The 19,810-nt window shown below is 38.9% G+C and overlaps 1 protein-coding gene across 1 annotated transcript in view; it reads left to right on the top strand.

The window, feature by feature from the left end:
• LTK (leukocyte receptor tyrosine kinase) overlaps window positions 1-19,810 on the top strand; it is a 99,823-nt gene that overhangs the window by 26,820 nt on the left and 53,193 nt on the right. The window contains exon 2 of the mRNA XM_009895724.1: window positions 17,025-17,138. Within this exon, the coding sequence (XP_009894026.1) occupies window positions 17,025-17,138 (114 nt within the window). The remainder of the gene's footprint in view (window positions 1-17,024; window positions 17,139-19,810) is intronic.

Genomic DNA, 19,810 nt, shown 5'->3' with positions numbered 1-19,810 from the left:
TTTGTTTTAAGGCAGGGGCCTCTCTTTTCTTCTAGTCCATTTAACATTGGTGTGCAATTCATGAATGAAGCAGATGTGCAGAAAGCTCTCCATCATAGGCTCCAGGACCTTCTTTCATGGTCATTGCCGTGTCTCCTCTGCTAATTCACAATAACAGAGCTCACAAACTAGGCGAGAGAGCACATCTTTTTGAGAAGGTATAGGATACAGGGTTCACTCTATTTTTCATCTCTTTTCTTTTGCAGCACCTGCTACCTTTCCCTGTCTTCTGGAAAAAAACCAAAAGCAACAAACAACCCAACTTATTAAGAAATAAAACTTTTAAGTTTTTCCTAGCTTGCTTGAGGGTTTTTGAGCCTAAGATATAAAGCAATGGGTTTTCATGCACACACATGTTGGAAAAGGTAACTAAAGTGGTTGTTCAGTGTATATAGATTGTAGAGTGACTTTAAAAAGATGCTTCAGAAAAGAAAGAGAGAAAAGCAATCAATTAAAAGCATTATGGCTTCAGGGAATGTGGGCAGAACAAGGGCTGCCCTTTTCAGGAAGGGGAGAGAGCTTCTTGGCCTGTCAGACATGTGACGGACATTAGTGGCAAGAATTACAGACAGTGCCCTGAAGAAAGAATCAAATTGTCTATTGAAGAAGGGGATAAAATGTATATCCTTTCCTTTAACAAAAATAACTGCGTTTTTCCTCCAAGAGATCAAGGAAGTCAAGTGCCTTTAGTGTCTTTTTCTATTTATGGCCTAAACCAAACTTTCACGACTGGGTGTAAGATCGGGAGACATTTTCTCACATGATCTAGGGGAGAGTATCCTATATTCCTTCTCTTTTTATATTCCTGGGGGAGCATTTTCAGTAAAGAGTGTTTGGCAGATTCTGAATGTCTTTGGTCATGATTTCAGTCAAGAAGAGAACTGTGATTTGTATCTAGGACTGACATACTTTGCATGCAGACGATTTTTCCTAAGATTCCTGGCAATGATATATCCTTTTCTCAGAACTAGGGTAAAGTATCCCAGGCAAGAGCAAGTCTGTCTTACTTCAAAAGTTTGTATCACTATCAAAACTCATCTGCCCTCTTTCCCCTGCACAGTTCTTCTGTACTGTGCTATTCATATTCCTGCTTCATTTCTTACATTTAGCAGTATCGGGGCAAGCCTTTGCCAAAGACACTTTTCTTGAGAGACACACTATTTCATGTAAGGAAGTGTTGCAGTGTCTGGCCCTTTGAGAAGAGCAAGTAAGTTCTTTGGAGTAGTCAAGAGCAAGAGGTAAGAAGAATATGCAGTAGGAAGAGATAGTCTCTCCCCTTTGTGTGTTTACAACTTCTAGAATATGATTTTGCAGTATAAAACCATATCTCACCCGTAAGGATACAAACTTTCCAGAATTCAGTCCTTTAGTTATCCCTTGAGATTTCTACTTAGACTTTTGGTCCGCTTTTTTTCTGCCTTAGCTTGTCTCCTTCACAGAAATAAGCTTTTTTTTCCTTGTAGATTCAACCGTCTGCCTGTCAGACACGTTGGGGCCATGTGGCAGGTAGAACAGCTGGCAAGGATGTGTGAGGATTGCGCTAGGGTGGTCATAAATGGCCGAGGAGATTTGAAGCTTTATCTGAACTCCCACTAGGCCTAAGTTGTAGTGACATATGTTCAAGGTCTAAAAAATGCCTTTTGGAATTCTAAAAAATGATCAGCAAGGTTTTCCTAACTCCAAAAAAAGCATTGTATTGGCACAAGAAAAGTTGGTTTTACCACTTAGGGAAGAATTGATCACGTGACTAAAATTAGCCTCTGCAAAACTACATGTCTTCATGACTTTATCTTTTGCACAAAGCAAATCTAATCAAGTCTCAGTCACTAGTGGCACACGTATAAGCATATTTACATGCAAATTCTAGATAAAGGCTATAGTAATGTATGGACTGTAAGTATCAGTATATACTCAGATACTGACTTCTTATGTGGAAGCCCACCATAATTATGGTGTGGTATATTTTTCCCTTATCAGTGGGTTTAATAAAGAGTGATGGGTGGGGCTTCTGAGCAAAATAATTTCAAGGAAGTCACTATTTTATGGCAAAACACAAGTGCTGCTCCTCTGAAAAGGCATAGGTCTTGTACTTACTTGTGTGGTTACCTCAAGATCTAGCTGCAGCCTTTGGCTGCTTGTGAATGAGAACCTAAAGTAGCTTTGCTACACTGTAGTAGTAAGTTTTGTTAAGTATACTTTGCCACTAACAATCGTGTTATGTTCTGTAGTTTCCAGGAGGTACTATATCTAGGCTTTTGCTCGGTAAAGCAGGAATTGCCAGCACAGCTTGTGGTATCTAAATACTCACTTTGGGAGCCCGCTGATGTATTCCCAAAACAATGGGCACTACCGAAGGTTGATAGCTTGTATCTCCAAGTTCTTTAAAAAAAAAAAAAAAAAAAAAAGGGGGCAATTCCGTTGTGTCTGTCTCTTCTCTCCTGGCATATGTGCTTATTCCTCTTCTCTCCATACATCTTTATTTGCTATGACAGTTCTTTGTTGTCGCTTGTCTGAGAATGTGAGCTCTCCTGAGTTGGGTTTTTGCCTTCCTCTATATTGGATAGAACCTGGTCATATTGTTCATTTGTGTTATCTATGTGGAATTTATTACTGATCAGAGCTTCTGCCCATACCTAAACTTCTAATAATCAATGGGAGACGTGAAAATGGACCCAGTTCTTCAGGTCTTGAGGGTTTCTCTTCTCCTCCTGAATTTCATAAAAGACCTTTCATACAGCTCTAAGAAACCACAGCCTCATATAGCTTGAAAAGAGGTGGCCATAAGCCAACTTTCAAATAAACACTCTCCACTCTTTCATTAAAAGAAAACATTATCATAATATCAAATTACAAGTCAAATGGTGAAGGTATCTTTCCTTGTGTACAAGATATTATCCTTTGAAGTCGTAGAGCCCAGAGTGATTTTCACATGAGAGTGACCAAGTAGGAAAAAGGAAAAAAGTAAATAAAACAGAAACATTGGTTGTTTTTCACATTCCTTTCCTGGTTATAGAAACACATGTGTTTGGATAACAAGTTTCTTCTTACTCACATCTTTTTCTTTCCCGGAACTTTAATGCCTCTTATTCTATATTAGTTGTCTAGGACATGTTACCTTTCTGGTATGTGTCTCCATATTGACAAAAAAGGCTGTACCTTTGTGAGACATTTTGAAGTCTGATGTTGTTTTCAAACTCTTGTTGATACTGTTGCAAGAAAGAGTAGGAAGCTTGCCAGTGAATCTAGCTGAGATAAAGGAGAAATTTCATGAAATCTGAGAAGAGGCCAGTTTTTATCCTGGTCCTAGATAGCAAGCCTATTAAATGAGAGAAACTGCTAACAACTAGTCCTACTGATTATTGCTATTTTTCTTCTTTTTAAAACAATGCAAATAAAACTTCTAACTGATAGACTAGCACGCTAGCACTTTGTAGAAAGCAGAACTGGATGGTCAAGATGGGAAGTCAGGAAAGTGACCTGGCAAAGCAGCATGCGAGTCTGCCTCATTCTACATTTGCGCCAACAACTAACTTTGGACTTTGTGATCACAGAGTTTCGTGTGCCCTGACCCCTTCCAGCTCAGCTGGGGGCTTTATCTGCTGCTGACAGGGGTTTTCTTTGGCAGCTGCTGACTGGCCGTCTCTATCACCATGTGTCACGATGTATTTAGCATTCTAGATGCTACAAAAAAAAAAACAAAAAAAAAAAAAACAAAAACCAACCCAAAAATCTGTTTTGTCCTTGAGTTTACTTTGGATTTTTTGGTTCTGAACTCTCTTTTAAGGATTCCAGACACTTGTTTTTTATGCAAATTGTGCAGTTGCTAGCTGTTCAAATTTGCTATTGACTGTGTCTTGGAAATTCTGATGTTCACTTCTGCTAGCTGGCTAACTGGGTGACATTCTTGGTGAAGTCTTGCTGTTCTGGTTTCCCAGCATGCTAGTGCTTTTGCTACTTCCCAGTTCATTTGTCTTTAGGTATAAGGACATCAAGCATGGGCAGTAACAGTTGCATTCTCCTCCCTTTTATGAGTCTGAATTGGTAAGTGATGTATATGTTGCGATAACTATCAGGTCAAATTACTTGCTGTTTGTCCAGCTCACTTAGCTTAATACATCTGAACTTCTTCAAATTAATTAACCAAAATGAGAACTGTAGCCATAACTATAGTAATCAAAATGCAGTTTATAGTGTTTTGCCGTGCTATTACTGTGAAACTCCATTTCAGAAGACATCTTAATAGTAGCAGCTCAGTAATAATAAGTACCATTTTTGAACGGATCTTTACCAGTGTTAGACCAAGGACAACCAGGAATCATGATTCTAGCAAATTTCTCTCATTCTACACTCTATGCTCTGTACCTACTGTTGACTCCTCTGGATGCTTTTTTCACACGGGAGTATTTGTGCTATGTTAGAATAAAAGATTTGAACCTCATTCTTACACTTTCACACTCAGTACTTTAAATCACACATTGTGCTTCTAATACCAGACTGCATTTCAATACTAGGAGGACAATAACTGGGAGCCTTTCCTGCTGCAAGAATTTTTGCCTTCTTTACAGAGGTTCTTTGTGTTTCAACACAACATTAGAAGTAGCCATGTAACTCTAAGCATCCTTACATAATAGATGGTTTAATGGAATTTTTCACAGTCTCCTGGGAAAAAAATGAAATAGCTGGTACCTTTGCATCTCCCTCCCCCCACTTTATTAACTACTCTGTTGAAGTTGTATGTGAGTGGGTTGTTTGTTTCTTTTTTTTTTTTTAGAGTTGTTTTTGGGGCAGGAGTGGTTTCTTGGGTTTTAATTCTTGCTTTATTTATTTAATGATGAATTTGCAATACCTCTGAGTTTTCTTTTTGATAGATTTGTTTAGCCTTTCCCTAATCCCTTGTTCCTCCTCCGGTTGAGGTGAATGCCATCTCTGGGGCAGTCTCAGAAGGGACAAATAGAAGATCTTGCAGTAGAAGCAACTAACTGGCAGGCTCTTTCAGTCTTTTGTCTTTCTATAGGGGTGGTGTAACTCTTTCTTCTTCTTCCCACTTTATTTTTCATTAAAAGGAAGCTGAGAGCAGAGCCTGTTTTCAAGAGAATATGTAAAGGCAAGGATAGCCTAATCTTAATAAAGCAGTCAATTGTTAGTAAGGGTGTTGAAAGAAAAGGAGCTAGAGGAAGTTCATGGTGTTATGTTTACTACTGATTCTGCAATGATTCTGTGATTTAGAAGAGAAAATACAGTATGCCCAATAGAAGGAAATCACAAACAGTGTTCTTAAAGATTGGTATGGTCAAATGAAATGGCCACTTACTCTTTACAAATTACATTATGTCTATTAGACTTTCCTTTTTTGATTAAACATGATTTTTTCAGCTTAAAACATGGCATCTCATGCTTTCCTAAAGTGGTAGTTTCATTTTTTTCTGCTACATTTGTTATTGTCACATCTCGGAAACAGCTGTATGTATTAAGCTGGTTGGTTTACATATCCTCTCTTTAATTTAATATCTGAGGGTTTTCTCATTATTAAAAATAGATGTGGTGAAATATTTTTCTTGTTTCATTGCTGGACAGGCTGTTGTGCAAATGGCTTTGTGTGTGTGAATATTACATTTGTGTGTGAGGGCACAGTGCACAACTGTGCGTGCTCTCTTCGAGGCAAAACTGTATTGAGTAGCACTTTGCATGCAGTTTGTGCATGAGGCTTTGGGTATTAGCATGGAAACTATCTGGGAGCATGCAAGTTTTTAGGCATTTCTCTTCTGCCACCAGTATCCTCTCAGTGTTGCAGAATTCACTGGTAGTGATGTGCACTTCAGCAAAGAGCAGATTTTGGTATGTTTTTATGAAGGTAGGAGATTATATTGTTTCTCATATGAAATTGCAAAAAGATGAAATTATCTGCCATGTATGGATTAGTTTCCAATCCCTTGATAATCTCCCAACAGATTCATATAGAAGCTGAATATTGGAGGAAAGCTTGTAGCATTCTACAGCCAAGAGTCCTGGAGAAGGAAATTAGGGTTGGTTGTGATAGTTCTTCATTCACCTTTATGTGAACCAAGAGGGTTGATAAGACAACAGTAAGGAAGTCTTTGCATCACACTTTCCCTTTGTTTCACTAAAAGCACCTTCCCCAAGAGGTTGATTTCAATATCTGTGACTCAGAGGGGTACTAGCAGAACAGGAATGGGAATCCTGCTCATGAGTAGTGTCTCTGCTAGACACAATGCTGTCGCATTCCTATCTGGGAAGAGTTAACAGAGAAAGATGTGTATCTAATAAAACTGCTTTTAATGATGTATGGAGCATCCTTATAGCTGACTTATGGTGGTATGCAAGGGTTAAGTTCTCAAAGGGGAATCCTTAGATGATGAAGAGCTGGTGGCAGTCATGCTTGTGTCAAAAGTAGATCAAAGAAAAAAGAAGTGCAGGAAATGTGCCTTTGTGCTTGGATAGCCTCTGTGAGCAGAGCAGCCCCTGAGGGATTCTTGGAGCAGTGCATAGATTTAGAGCATTCCTAAGACTGTTCCTAGTAAAACAAGGATGGAAAGAAACATTAAGTAACCTCGAAGATCAAGGGAGCTCAAGGACAGCTTAGTCACTTTTGTTCTCTTCACTTAAGTTATACTGTGTGAAATCAAGTAATTGAAAATAATTTTCTTTTTACTAAATTGAATTCTACAGGATCAATTCCACACTCATTGTAATAATTCAGTCAAAACCTGGATCTGAAAACTCTATTTCTTTCACTTTCTTGCTGGCACAAAAATTCTCTTCTGCTGCAAATGGTGTCACTGCTATGCCATGGAAGCTGAAGGGCAGGGACACAGAGCTTCTGCCACAGGCCACAAAATACAGAGGCATCCAGGAGCTGGTAGCTGACCACCTTCTAGAGGGCAGCTGTCTAGCAATTATGTCTCCCATTACTCTTTTGCCTAATTTTATTGGTCACTCTGGGCAGGTCATAGGCCTTTTTTTTGACATCTTAGTATATGAGTTTGTTGAAAACTAAATATCCTGTCTCATGGGAATCTGATTTTGGAAATTTTATTTCATTTCTAATCATGATGAAGACTTAAAATCTTAACATTTTTTACAAACCATAACGTCCCAAATTTGTGCTTTGACTTAATCAAAATGAGTCATTTGGTATGGCAGTCTGTTTTGAAAGTATTAAAATATTTTCCTTCAGCTAGGTATTACACCATTTTACTGCATTAATATTACAAACTCTGAACTTGGAGCAGATTACAGAGTAAAGAAGACATATTTCAACCTTAACAAACTGCTATAATTGTTTCCACGTGAATATTTGGAAGATATTAGTATTTCCCATTAAGTAATGGAACTGGCATTTTCATATAAAACATGCCATGAGAAAATAGTCACTGCTCAGCATTTTATGGACATCAGCAGAGAGTGAGGCTAGGGGTAGTCTTTTGAGGGATCCCTTCTCTTCTGCTTTCTAACTCTCTCTGCGTCTACAAGCTTTATACCTTCCTTCACTTTCCCTTTAATTATGCCTGTCACATCTATATGTGTGAATTCACACATACGTATCTCCTTTTAAGCTGCAATTGAAAACCACTATAATGAGTGCTGTTCTAAAGGAATAAAACAATTCCGTTTCTTCCTCTAAATTTGTACATGAGAGCACAACAGTTTTGAAGTGCTCTTCCCTTGGAAGGGAAAATGTTTTTCCATCATGTGTTTTTTCTTGGTTCTTCTTTGGAGCTGCTTAAAAACCTCTATTAAGAGTTGGACACATGCCCCTTAATTTTTATTCATCTCGGAGTTTTACGTCTAATGCAAGCCTGTCATCCATACTATGCTTGCTCTGTGACGATGGTTCTTTGACAGTTTGTTTTATAACAGGTATCTTAGGGTACAATCTCACATCCCTTTCCTCTAATGACAAAGCCAGCTTGAAAGGCTTGCATCTTTCCTCTCCCCCAAGCTTGTCATCCTTCTGGTGTTGACAATGTACCTATTTGTGTGGCCCAACTGTAAACTAGATTAAAAATATTGAAAGGTAAACCTAAAAAATTTAACCAATGAGAAAGGAAAATTTTCCTGAAGAATGGACGGTGGTTTTATTGCAGAAAAATGAAAAAGTGTTTTAAGATTTGAAAAAGGAATAAAAGGTTTCAAGAATCAATTTTTTTTTTCACTTTTTGCTGCATTGAACACTTCTGATTTTTTTTTCTTCTTTTTGGCTAGTATTTGCAAACCCAAGAAGATCCATATTCCCTGTGAGAAAAACACAGTTATGCATCTCTTAATTTATTTTAAATGTTTCTTTCCCCATTAATGTGTATGGAGGGGCAAGGGAAGAAAAAGGTACCAGATTAAGAGTTCAGGATTTGGAATTCTGCTGTCTCCAACACAGATCTGATATAAGCAGCAAATGTGTTTTTACATGCCATCACCCCAGGAACAGCCAGCTTTCAGATGCAAGGCTGTAGCTCAGACCAATGACATTCTACCAAGAAAAACAGAAGTTGATTTCCAGTGAAGCTTTAGGTCATATGGACAAATCCTTCTTATTCAGAACCAACATTGGTACAACCTGTGTTAGCTGTCAGTACAGCTAGCAGAAATGGAGTAAATGCCTCTTCTGCTAGCAATCACCCCAACCTCAACACAGAAGAAAAAGGAGAGCGGAGTGGAGTTCCCCTGAACAGTGCATCTTAAAGGTCCTTGTAAAGCTACAGGCAATTGGGTAGCATATGATGGATTCTTGGCAGTTTTAATAGAGGTGAGACACGATGCAAAACCTAGCCCTTATTATCTGTGAGTAATAAGCAGTTAGTATTATAAAAACAGACATATGAGTAATGAGCAGCTGTGCCAGAAAAAGAGAAATCTTTCTAAGTTAATGTGACAATATGTGCACGCATGAGTATGCACATGTACACACTATGCAATTAGTAGATTAGGAGGACGCAGTAGATGGCATATTTTTGGATTTCAAGAAGTGGTTTTGGCATGCTATTTCTCAATTGTAATTAAAATAGTCATTCAGATCTATTTCAGTAGATGTACGTGTACACTGAAAACTGCATAAGAAATCATAATTAGCAAGTTGCTATTCAAAGGCACTATGCCAAGTTAGGGAAGTAGTACCAAGGGGAGGACCCAAGAATTCTGTCTTACATTTTATCTCATAGGTGAGCTTTGTGAGAAAAATGTAGATAACACGGGCAAAACTTTTTCTGGGTGAGTTCTGCTTAATAGCTGTAGCACAGTGGTGGAAACCCGCAATGTACTGTATTTGGTGCCGGAACTTAAAGAGTCTTTGTTTTTTAAGTGCAGCATAGTGATTTTATTAGAAACAAAGATTTGTGCCTTGAAAGGATGAGTACACACTCTACAAAGCATTGGAGAGGATAAAGAGTGGTTGGACAACATGATTCAGGAAACATCACTATCCAGGGAAGGAACTGGCCACTGGGTGACCGAATAGAGAAAGCGAGAAAATGAGAGACAAAGCAGTGTTTTGTGTAACTAGAGGCAGCCAGGAAGCAGGCATGCTGTGAGCAGTGGGAAAGAGGACTGTAGAAATTTTGTACAATTGTACATGTCTAGTCGATCTGTATGTCATGAAAACTGCAGATGATCTTTGGCAGTCTAAGTGAATATTATAACAGGGAGTTGCTCAGTGCCCGGTTGTGCAAAGCTCTTCAGACTGATCCACTTACCACCCTTCAAGGAAGATTCTTGTCAGCAGTCAGCAGGTGCGCAAGGAGGTGGTGTTCTGTCTCTTGTGGATGGGATACCAGATAGGATTGCAACAGCTGAGTAGGTTCTCTGAAGTAAATAAGCAAGGAGCTGTCAAGGATAGTCCATGCTAGCAGAAAAGACTGGGTTTAGTTTCGCAGAATGAGGTGGTGTTAGGTGTTAAATTAGCAACCAAGGGAAATGATAGAAAAGCAAGGAATAAAAATCACTTGTTTATCAGAGAGTCAAGGTGTCAAGAATGAAATTAATCAAGGCACCAAAGACTGAGAGGAGTTCTTTAATTGCCTGCTGCCAACATGATGAGGCTGGCTAATAAACAAGTGGCAATGGAATGGAATTAACTAATTTCTAAACCTAAATGCTGATGAGCTGGAATTTCTTGGCTAGGAGGGAGGATTCCTGTGTTGGGAATCAAAGGACAGAAGTAGGCTGGGAACAGCATTGCATGGCAAAAACGACATTTCCTCTTTCCCCAGCCATTGAACCAGATGACCTTGAGTGCCAAAAGGTCAATTAATACCCAAAGTAATGTTGATGTGCTTGCTGATGACTGCTATAGACTGTCAAATCAGCTGAAGACCTGGATGAAATACTTGACTAGCCTGTTGTGTGTAAGGGGAGGAAAAAAGCTTGTGTGTGTGTGTGGTGAAGCCTTCAATACAAATGGCATATTGGAGATTTCATTCTACCAGCACGAGAGCATCTTTGCAAATATTGAGTAGATGACAATATCTGAATGCAAATCCTCGTATCACATATTAGGGTATTGTCTTAGACTTATTCTCAGCAAATAAAGAATTGAGGTAAGAACTGAGCTTAGAATTAAATCCAGGTTTTATACAAGTGGGATTGATTGTGGCTTGAATACACACTTCTTTAAAACAGAATAAAATCTGAAGTGGTCTGATATATACTTCAGCCTAGAGATTCAAATAAATGGACTTCAGTACCTAAGTAACATCTGAAGTGCTACATCTTGATACTTGCAGAAGAGGTAAATCTCCCAAAGGTTAAAACAATGTCACACTAACTCAGTTCAAAGAAAGACTGTGGACAGAAAAATACAGATAATAATTGGGTTCTTTGTGTAAATGGCTAGAAAGCCACTAACTGGTAGCTGAAAGGGGAGGCTGTGCTGGTATGAAAAATAAGGAAAAAAGTACATTTCTTGCTGAAAAGTTGAAGGAAGCTGAAAAGTTGAAAGCTTAGCAATAGATGAAGAAAGCAAAAGAAATCAAGAAGAAACCAGCAGCACAATTAGGAAGTCTAAGGAAGTTTTCCAAGTGCATTAGTAGCAAAAACACCTTAACAATGATAGGAATCTGTCATAGATGTGTGTGGTAGGTTTGTCAATAATAGAGACAAAAAGAAAAAGAGTTCAATAAATATTTCTCTTCTAGGGAAAAAAAAAACAACCCACAATTGATACTTCACTGTCACATAGAAATAATGCAATAGTTTTCATACGACACAAAGATGTTATGAAAAAGCAGTTATCAAAATACCTAGTTTGCAAAACAACTGGTCAAGATAGCTTGTGTTCAAGAATTTTGAAAGAAGTAGCTAAGGAGCTTTAGAAGACATCCATGTTGATTTTTTCGGTGAGTGTTGGGATACTGAAGAATTTCTTGAGAACTGAAAGAAAGTTAACATTGCATTAGTATTAAAAAAGGGTAAATGGAATATGCTGGATGGCTGTATTTAATTACATGTGCTGATATACTCTCTACCCATGTGAATAAGACTACTTAGTAATACAAAGATTGCTGCCTCAACATCAGTCTCAGTAAAAATATCAGAGTACTTGATACAGGATCAAAGAACTAGAAAAGGATTTATAACTACATGTCTATCTAAAGGGCTTATTTGAAAAGATTTCTTGCTGCAGTGTCATTTTTTAAAATGAGTTTACAAGTTTGACAAAAGTCGTAGTGTAGATGTAAGCCATTCTGACTTCAGTCACGTACTTAAATTGGTAGCTCTTGATACGTACTTTACTGTGTTCCTGAACTGGTACGAATCACTGTGCCACATGTAGGTTTAAAATAAAAGTATAAATAGAAATCATTGTTGATTTACTCTTTCTGTAAGTTTCCTGTAATGGTAACTTGTTTCCTATAAGGGTAAATTCTGGGCTATGTGCTATTTAACAGTTTTAGCAGTAGGTCAGAAGACAACTTAAAAACTGTGCTGATGATCTGCTGATAACATAAAGAATAAGACAGGAAAAAAATCAGGCAGACTCCAACTCACCAATGCAATAAAACAAGGTATCTCAAAGGTAAGTAATATAGGTATGGAGGGTGGGAATACCTGTTCTGGAAGGAAATAGGCCAGAGAAAGAGACTTGATACCATGGTGGATGATCAACCAAGAGTATTTATTTTGGCCAAAATGACTGATGGAGATTGTTGCATGGATAAACAGGGAGATCTCAGGAGAGAGCAGAATGGCCATTCTGCATAGCGTGGCATTAGTGTGCGCTGATGTCTGCCTTTCAGCAAGTATCCTGCAAAACTGGAGAGGGCTCCAAGACGATCCTAAAGTATATAATTGGCAAAACTGTATTTTGTCATGTTGCTCCCCTTTTTGACCATTACCTGCAATCTATCTGGACAGAGTACCAAAAGAGTGATGAAGTAAGCAAGGGACATGGGGACCAACCAACTAATGAGCAAAGAATAAAAGAGTTTAATAGCAAGCAGCAGGAGATCACAGTGACATTTTCAAGGTGAAAGGTTAATAACTTAAAGCTGTAAATACTCATGAAAGAGAGAGATTATTTATTGAGCTGAAAGTGGAAGGCTTAGGAGTAATTGAAAAATACTAGGATAGGTAGTAGACAAAGAGCCTTCTTTCTGTCTAGTCTGACTTCCTGACAGTCAGATCTATTAGTCTGTACGTTAGTTTATCTTCTCAGAGAAGCAGTGAGAATACAGAGTTGCTATTCTGGTATTAGATGGGGAAAAACACTAGAAAATGCTCTAAAAGAAATTCCCGTTTTGGCAGGAAGATGTCTTGGCTGACCTGGAATTGATTTCCCATCATGAGTTCTATAAGTATTTTCTGTAATTTTCTTCTCTCCTGCAAATTAACATCAGGATTCAGGAAAAATTCCAGCCCTGCAGGTGTCTGAATGCTTTTTTCTGTAAGATAGTGAAAGAAATGGAATTACCTTCTGAGTGCTGGAGGCTTCTGATTTTACTGTGTTTGATTACATAAAAAGCAATGGATTTGTGCTGTGCTGTTAAAAGATCCCATATTTTTGCTGTGACAGTTGACCATTGTTACATTTACTGTTGCTTCCTGATCATTTTATGTTTGTTAATGGCAGGTTTAGCTTAAAGTCACGCATCTCCTTTCTCTGCATCTTTTATTTCTTTTCAGTTAAATCTTTGGCTTTTGCTGTTCAAGACAGTGAAATCATGTAGTTAATAAGAGATAGTCTTTATTACTTGTTCAATGCTGAAATTCATGTCATACAAGAATTACATAGAAGCATGTAGGAAGACAGGCTGCGAGAGTTGTGGCTGTGGAGCCTGGAGAAGAGAAGGCTCCAGGGAGACTTTATAGTGGCCTTCCAGTACCTAAAGAGGACCTACAGGAAAGATGAGGAGGGATTCTTTATCAGGGAGTGTAGTGACAGGATGGGGGGTAATGGTTTTAAACTAAAAGAGCGTAGATTTAAATTAGATATTGGGAAGAAATTCTTTACTGTGAGGGTGGTGAGGCACTGGAACAGGCTGCCCAGAGAAGTTGTGTATGCCTCATCCCTGGAAGTGTTCAGGTTGGATGGGGCTTCGAACAACCTGGTGTAGTGGAAGGTGTCCCTGCCCATGGCAGGGAGATTGGAACTAGATGGTCTGAAAGGTCCCTTCCAACTCTAACCATTCTGTGATTCTGTGTGAGAGGGTATATGAGGTGGGGTTATTGGAAGCATCTCTGGAGTTCCCAGTCTCACAAGAAAATGAAGACAAGTTTCTTTTAGTGACTGCATGCACTAGATTTTCAGTTCAATCAGAGAGGGTGAATGAGTGAGACAGCAAAATAATTGAGATGTAAAGAGTGTGGGCTGGACTGGAGTGTTAGAAATACACTATCCACATCTCGAGTCCTCTTCTGCTCAGTCATAGCCAGAAATTCTTTGCTATGAGAAAATAAATGAATGAGGGCATATTTCTGTGGGTGCGTATGAACAAATTCTTTGCCTATCACTGTGTCTAAGGTCTTCTGTCCAAGCATATTTTGTCTCTCAATGAACTCAGTTGTAATGAGTTGTAATGTTGTACTGCCTTTCCTTCCTCTCATATGCCCAGTTCAGTAAGTGGTATCATCTCAGTGTAGGTGAGTAGGGTTGTTACCAGGCATTTGAATGAACCCTCTTGGCTTTTTGCCAAAATTGAATAGGATGTTGCTGACAGTCTCCACAGTGGATAATGTAATTAGCAGATCAAGTTTCATATAGTGGTCTCTGGGACAAAGCAGTGGTTAAGTTTTAATATATCTTAATACCAGACCAGGAAACTTCATAGACACTTAGCGGTACAAAAAACTTTTGTACCCTGTTTGTCTCAGCCATCACCAACAGCAATGGGTATTTTTTCACACTAGGCAGTAAATTTATGTTTCAAGTAGCTTAGGCCTCTGTTAGTGGTAGTCTGCCACTGGAACTTGTGTTTGCTAATGAGAGAGAAAAGGAAAATCCCCAAGGTGTTTGTGTAACTGGGGGGCGGTGGGGAGTGCAAGTCAAATATTTTTATTAAGCTTTAGTTTTATCAGGGGGAATGTCTCTAGCAGAACTTCTGCCATGATTATACTATGTTTTGTGGGTCCCATGATATTAAGGCTATTTCCAAAATACATGAGCAGCTTGGAGCATGTGAGGAGGTGAGTGGGTGGAACAGACTTTATAGAAAGCCCTGAGGGAAGTAAATACTGAAGCTACAGCAGTACTTAACAAAGATTGGGGAATACAGAACTGAACAACATATCAACAGACACAGAACATAAGTTGGGAGGAGCAGACTCAGGCTGTCAAAAGGTCTTGTTCTCTTTCCACAGTGGAATTTCTTTTAATACGATGAAATAGATTTGTTTGCAATATGTGATTGGTTTTTAGCATGGATTTTTTTTGACAGTTTTATGAAGAGATTCCCCCATTGTTTTTTATAAGGTAAGCCAAGAAAGGCAAGCCTTTCATATGACTGACCAAACAAGAATTCACATTCTTTTTGAGGATTTCATCCCATTATTGAAGATGTTACTTAGCAGACCAGTGTCAGTCTTATATACAGTGCAGAATCAGCTTTTCAAACGCTAATATTTGAACACAGGAAGGAAAAAATGTAGTGTTTGACAATTGGTCTGTGGAGACCACAGGTCTGTCATCAGTACAGCATGTGTCTGCTGCAGCATGATGCTGTTCTGTTCTAAAGCTATCTTTTCTTTGGAATCCCATGAAGACTGATGGCTGTCCTTAGTACTATAATAAAAGATGGAAGAATACAGTGTTGTCATGGTATGAAACATTTCACAGCATTTTACTCATTGTGTGATGCACTTTGTTATATTTCATTAAAATGAAAATCACTTTAGCAGTTTACAATCAGACCAGATATTGCTGAAAAACTAAAGGCAGTGCTAAGTTTGAAAAAGTTGAACATATGTTCAAGTTTTGGCATTTTTTTTCTTTTTCTAGATCCCTGTGTATGTTTTCATAATATTGCTGTTCAAATTAGTTCTGTTGAGAATATCTTAGCTGTTATCAATGGCATGTGTATACATCTTTGTCTCAACTCAAATTCATGTGAATAGGATTCCTGTCTCCTCTGGTACGCTTTCACATTTTTGTATTGCTGAATTTATAACCCACGTGTCTCGGGTTTAAAAGCAACTCATTTTGCTTCTCTCCATCTTCAAACACCTTTTGAAAACAAATAAGTTTGTTTTGGTCAACTTGTTTATGATTCCTAGAAAAGACAAGACCGGGGACAATCTTAAAAAAAGATTACTGCATGCTTAGTTTGGGACTTATGTATTTTCACATGCACAGGTTAAATAAATAAAAAAAGCTATTGTTGGTATGAGTTGTTCAAAAGGGAAGTCAGAAGGTACTGAATATTTAATTGTCAGAAGTACTACAATGAATAGTAATTTCGGTAAATTTGTTTTACTTTGAATAAAAAAAATCTGATCCAGAAGAACACTTCTATTTAAAACCAGCTAATCTTAGCGTGCTGGATTTAATATTCACATTAGTGAAGTAGAAAATGATTTCTATGGCCTTTTATATCTTTTTTTTTTTTTTCCAGCGCAACCAAACTTTACATCAGGACTCTAAAATTCAATTTGAATAAAAATGCACAAATGTGTATGTATTGGTGTCATAATTATGATCAAATGTCACAGTTACCAATGAAGGTTTTTATAGATATATGACAAAGGGATACCTGAGACAGAGCAGTGAAGGCAGATTAATAAGAAGGGTATTGGAGCGAGTATGTGTTACTAGATATCAAATACAAGCAAGTTACCTGATTCCTTTGAAAATCTATGCTTCGTAGCTGGCAGTAAGAAAGAAATCTGCTCTGTGAACGTGTGCAGTGATGCAAAGGTTTCATTAGTGTTAGTTTCAGATGGGGCATTGTTCTTGTGTGGTGAAGATGAGAGCACTTATGCAGGTCCTCCTGAAAGATTGCTAATAAATCCATGTCGTGTATTGTAGAGCTAACATATATTTTACAGCTGAACTCTTCTCGTCATAGAATCATAGAATGGTTTGGGTCAGAAGAGACCTTTGAAAATCGTCTAGTCCAATCTCCCCGCCATAGGGAGATTAAGCAGGGACATCATTCAGTAGATCAGTTTGCTTAAAGCCCCATCCAACATGAATGCTTTAGAGGTATCGTTGGCAGGCAGCTAGATGTACTGTTAAAGCAACATGGGCACCACTGAAATATACGGTGTCTCTTTAGAGCTGATATACTGCTAAAAATGAGAGTGGATAAAGAATAGTAAAGAACACATTAGTGAGTAAAGTATTTTGTTGTAGCTATGTTTCTGGGAAGTGGTAGGCCTATTTTGAAACACCATCAGGACAGTAGTGCTACCAGTACACTGTAATGAGGGTGAGTATAATCTAACAGGACTTTGATGAATATATGTTCATGTTTAACAATATGGGAGCATAGATTTGTATAGAAGCACCAAACTCTTCCCATGTTCTTTTTGTTTTGTTATAGTTGTTGTCTCCTGTTCTGGATCACACGAAGAAAACTCTTCTTCACCAAATCCACCTCAGAAGCACTCCCTGATAAAAAATAGGATGGTGTCATTGCATCAGCCTTCTAAACCAGGTACTACAAGTCCTCTTCCTTACATCTTCCTTCTTTCTACTTCAGAATCTAGGTGCAAGATAGATGCTGGCAGTCACAAGGACCCTTTACCAGAAAGCTGTGCCATTGGCTTTCTGACTAGAAATGGAGCAATGACTCAGAAAGGCCAGTGTAACCTTAAGGGAATCCCTTACATAAAAAACCCCAAAACCAAAACACAAGGGAAAAAAAAAGAAAAGAAAAGGAAAAAAAAAAAAAAGAATAATCTTCTCCATCAGCAGAGTGAAATCCACCAGATTTGGGTTTGGGAGTTCTTGAAATAAAAGCTAATTAGTGGAGCTGCTTTCCAGCAACTATAGAACAAACTACCTTTCTTTGTACCAAATGAATTTTTTTTTTCCAAGTGGAATTTTCTTTTCCTCGGCATTGTAAAAGCCCAGTGGACAAAATGCTTATGAGACAGGTAGGATGAATCTGATCTTACTGTGGTGCCAGGATAGGTGTAGGAAACTCTATACTTTATACATGCCTAAAAGAAATGAACCAGTTGCTATCAGTGGTGTGGAAACTTGGAAACTGAAGTGATGCCTTTTCATTTAGTGAAATAATCACAGAATGGTGGAGGTTGGAAGGGACCTCTTGAGATCATCTTGTCTAACCACCACAGCTCAAGTAAAGTCAGATAGAGCCAGTTGCCCATGACTATGTCCAGATGGCTTTTAAATATCTCTGTAAATGGAGACTGCAGAACTTCTCTGGGCAACCTGTTCCAGTGTGTGAACACTCTTACGGTAAAAATGTGTTTTCTTGTGTTCAGATTGAATTTCCTATTTTTTTTTAGTTTGTGCCCGTTGCCTCTTGTTCTGTCAGTGGGCACTACACTTAGTGTCTGGCTTCCTCTTCATTCCTTCCCATCAAGTGTTTGTACACATTGATAAAATCCCCTTGAGCCTTCTCTTCTACAGGCTGAACAGTCCCAACTCTGTCAGCCTCTCCTCTTATGAAAGATGCTTCAGGCCCTCAATCGTCTTTGTGGACTTATGCTGGACTTGTTCCAGTAACTCCGTATCTTTCTTGTATGGGCGAGCCCAGAACTGGGCACAGTACTCCAGGTGTGATCTCACCAGCACTGAGTAGAGAGGAAGGATCACCTCTCTTGATCTGTTGGCAATGTTTTTTGTAATGCAGCCCAGAAGGATGTTTGCTGCCTTTGTCACAAGGGTACATTGCTGGCCCATGGCCAGCTTGTCCACCAGGACCCCACAGTCCTTCTCTTCAGAGCTGCTTTGCAGCCAGTCAGCAGCCCCCACCATGTACTGGTGCCAGGGGTTACTCCTCCCCAGGTGCAGGACTTGGCATTTCAAGAGGTTCCTATCTGCCCAATCTCGATCCTGTCCAGGCTGCTCTGTATGGCAGCACAGCCATCTGGTGTGTCAGCTGCTCCTCCTTGTTTTGTACCTCTGTGAACTTGCTGAGGGTGTACTCTGCCCTGTTGGTCCAGGTCGTTAATGAAGATGCTAAACAATAAAGAAAGGCCTGTGCACGCTAAGAAAATCACATACATTCCTTGCAGGAGGTGGCAAGGTGACCTAGACTTGCCAGAAAGGAGTTCCTTGTAGTAACATCTTGCAGAGGATATCTAATTCTTTAAAGTGTGAACCTCCTTTCTGACATGCCCTGTAACTGTCCGTGAGCTTGCTTCAACCTAAGGTTCTTCAGAGCACTTTTGTAGCACCTTAAAATATGTCCTTTGCTGATTGTACTAATGTAGATGTGTTTCTCTAATTTACTTTCTTCCTTTTCATATACACCACATTTTGCCTTTCTGGGGACTTACACTTGGAGTTCTCCAGGTTCACAGGTGCTAAGCAAAGCTGGATATGAAGCACCTGTAAGGTGGTACGCAGTAGTGTCAGAGGTTGCACCTATCGGTGTTCTCTTATGCTGTGACCACATGAGTGTACCCATTTCTTTTGCTCTGTGATTTATGCTAAACAGCAGTTTCTTGTTGACTGATCTTTCCATCACAATGCAATGCACATGATCGTTTGACAGAAAGCTTAGAGGCCTTTTTGTACCAGATGGCAACAACTTCTCTGATCTATTTCGGACTCTTCTTCTAGGCAGTCAGATCCTCTCGGGCACCAGGTTGTGGCAGATAGGCTTTATACATCCCAGAGAGTATGGGAATTAGGTGATTTTGAAGGAGAACGTTGCATTCACTTACCTCACCTGCAAACTGCTTTGTGATATGAGGAACATTCTAAGGTTTAAGTCTGCATTGGTACACTCCTTGCTACTGCAAACAGGGGTATTGGTAAGACTTAATGAAATTATTTTGTCATAAATATTAGTTTCAAGTAATCCTCTTTTAAAAAGGCAAAGGAATTTTTTCTTTTCCAAGCTCTCACTTTGCTCTTTTGCAGTGTTGTGCTGTTGTGAAAGAAATTGCTTTCTGGATTTTATGACCAACTAGATTTTTATCTGATAAAAATATTACTACTACTGACAATAATTCTGTTGGTTCTGAGTTAACCTGTCAAACTTTAATAAATTTGAAACAGCACAGCAGGTCTGGATCAGGACTCTGCTTTGTCTCACACAGCCATGGAGTTTCTGAACTATTGAGATCCCTAAAGCTGTTTCACTGGCTCATCAAACCATAGCCTGAAGCTGTGCACAAACATCTTTCC

Source organism: Charadrius vociferus, unplaced genomic scaffold, assembly GCF_000708025.1.
Source record: "Charadrius vociferus isolate BGI_N301 unplaced genomic scaffold, ASM70802v2 scaffold111, whole genome shotgun sequence".
NCBI classification, from domain to species: domain Eukaryota; kingdom Metazoa; phylum Chordata; class Aves; order Charadriiformes; family Charadriidae; genus Charadrius; species Charadrius vociferus.
The sequence above is the reverse complement of the archived record's forward strand: the minus strand, read 5'-3'. Positions and strand labels throughout refer to the sequence as shown.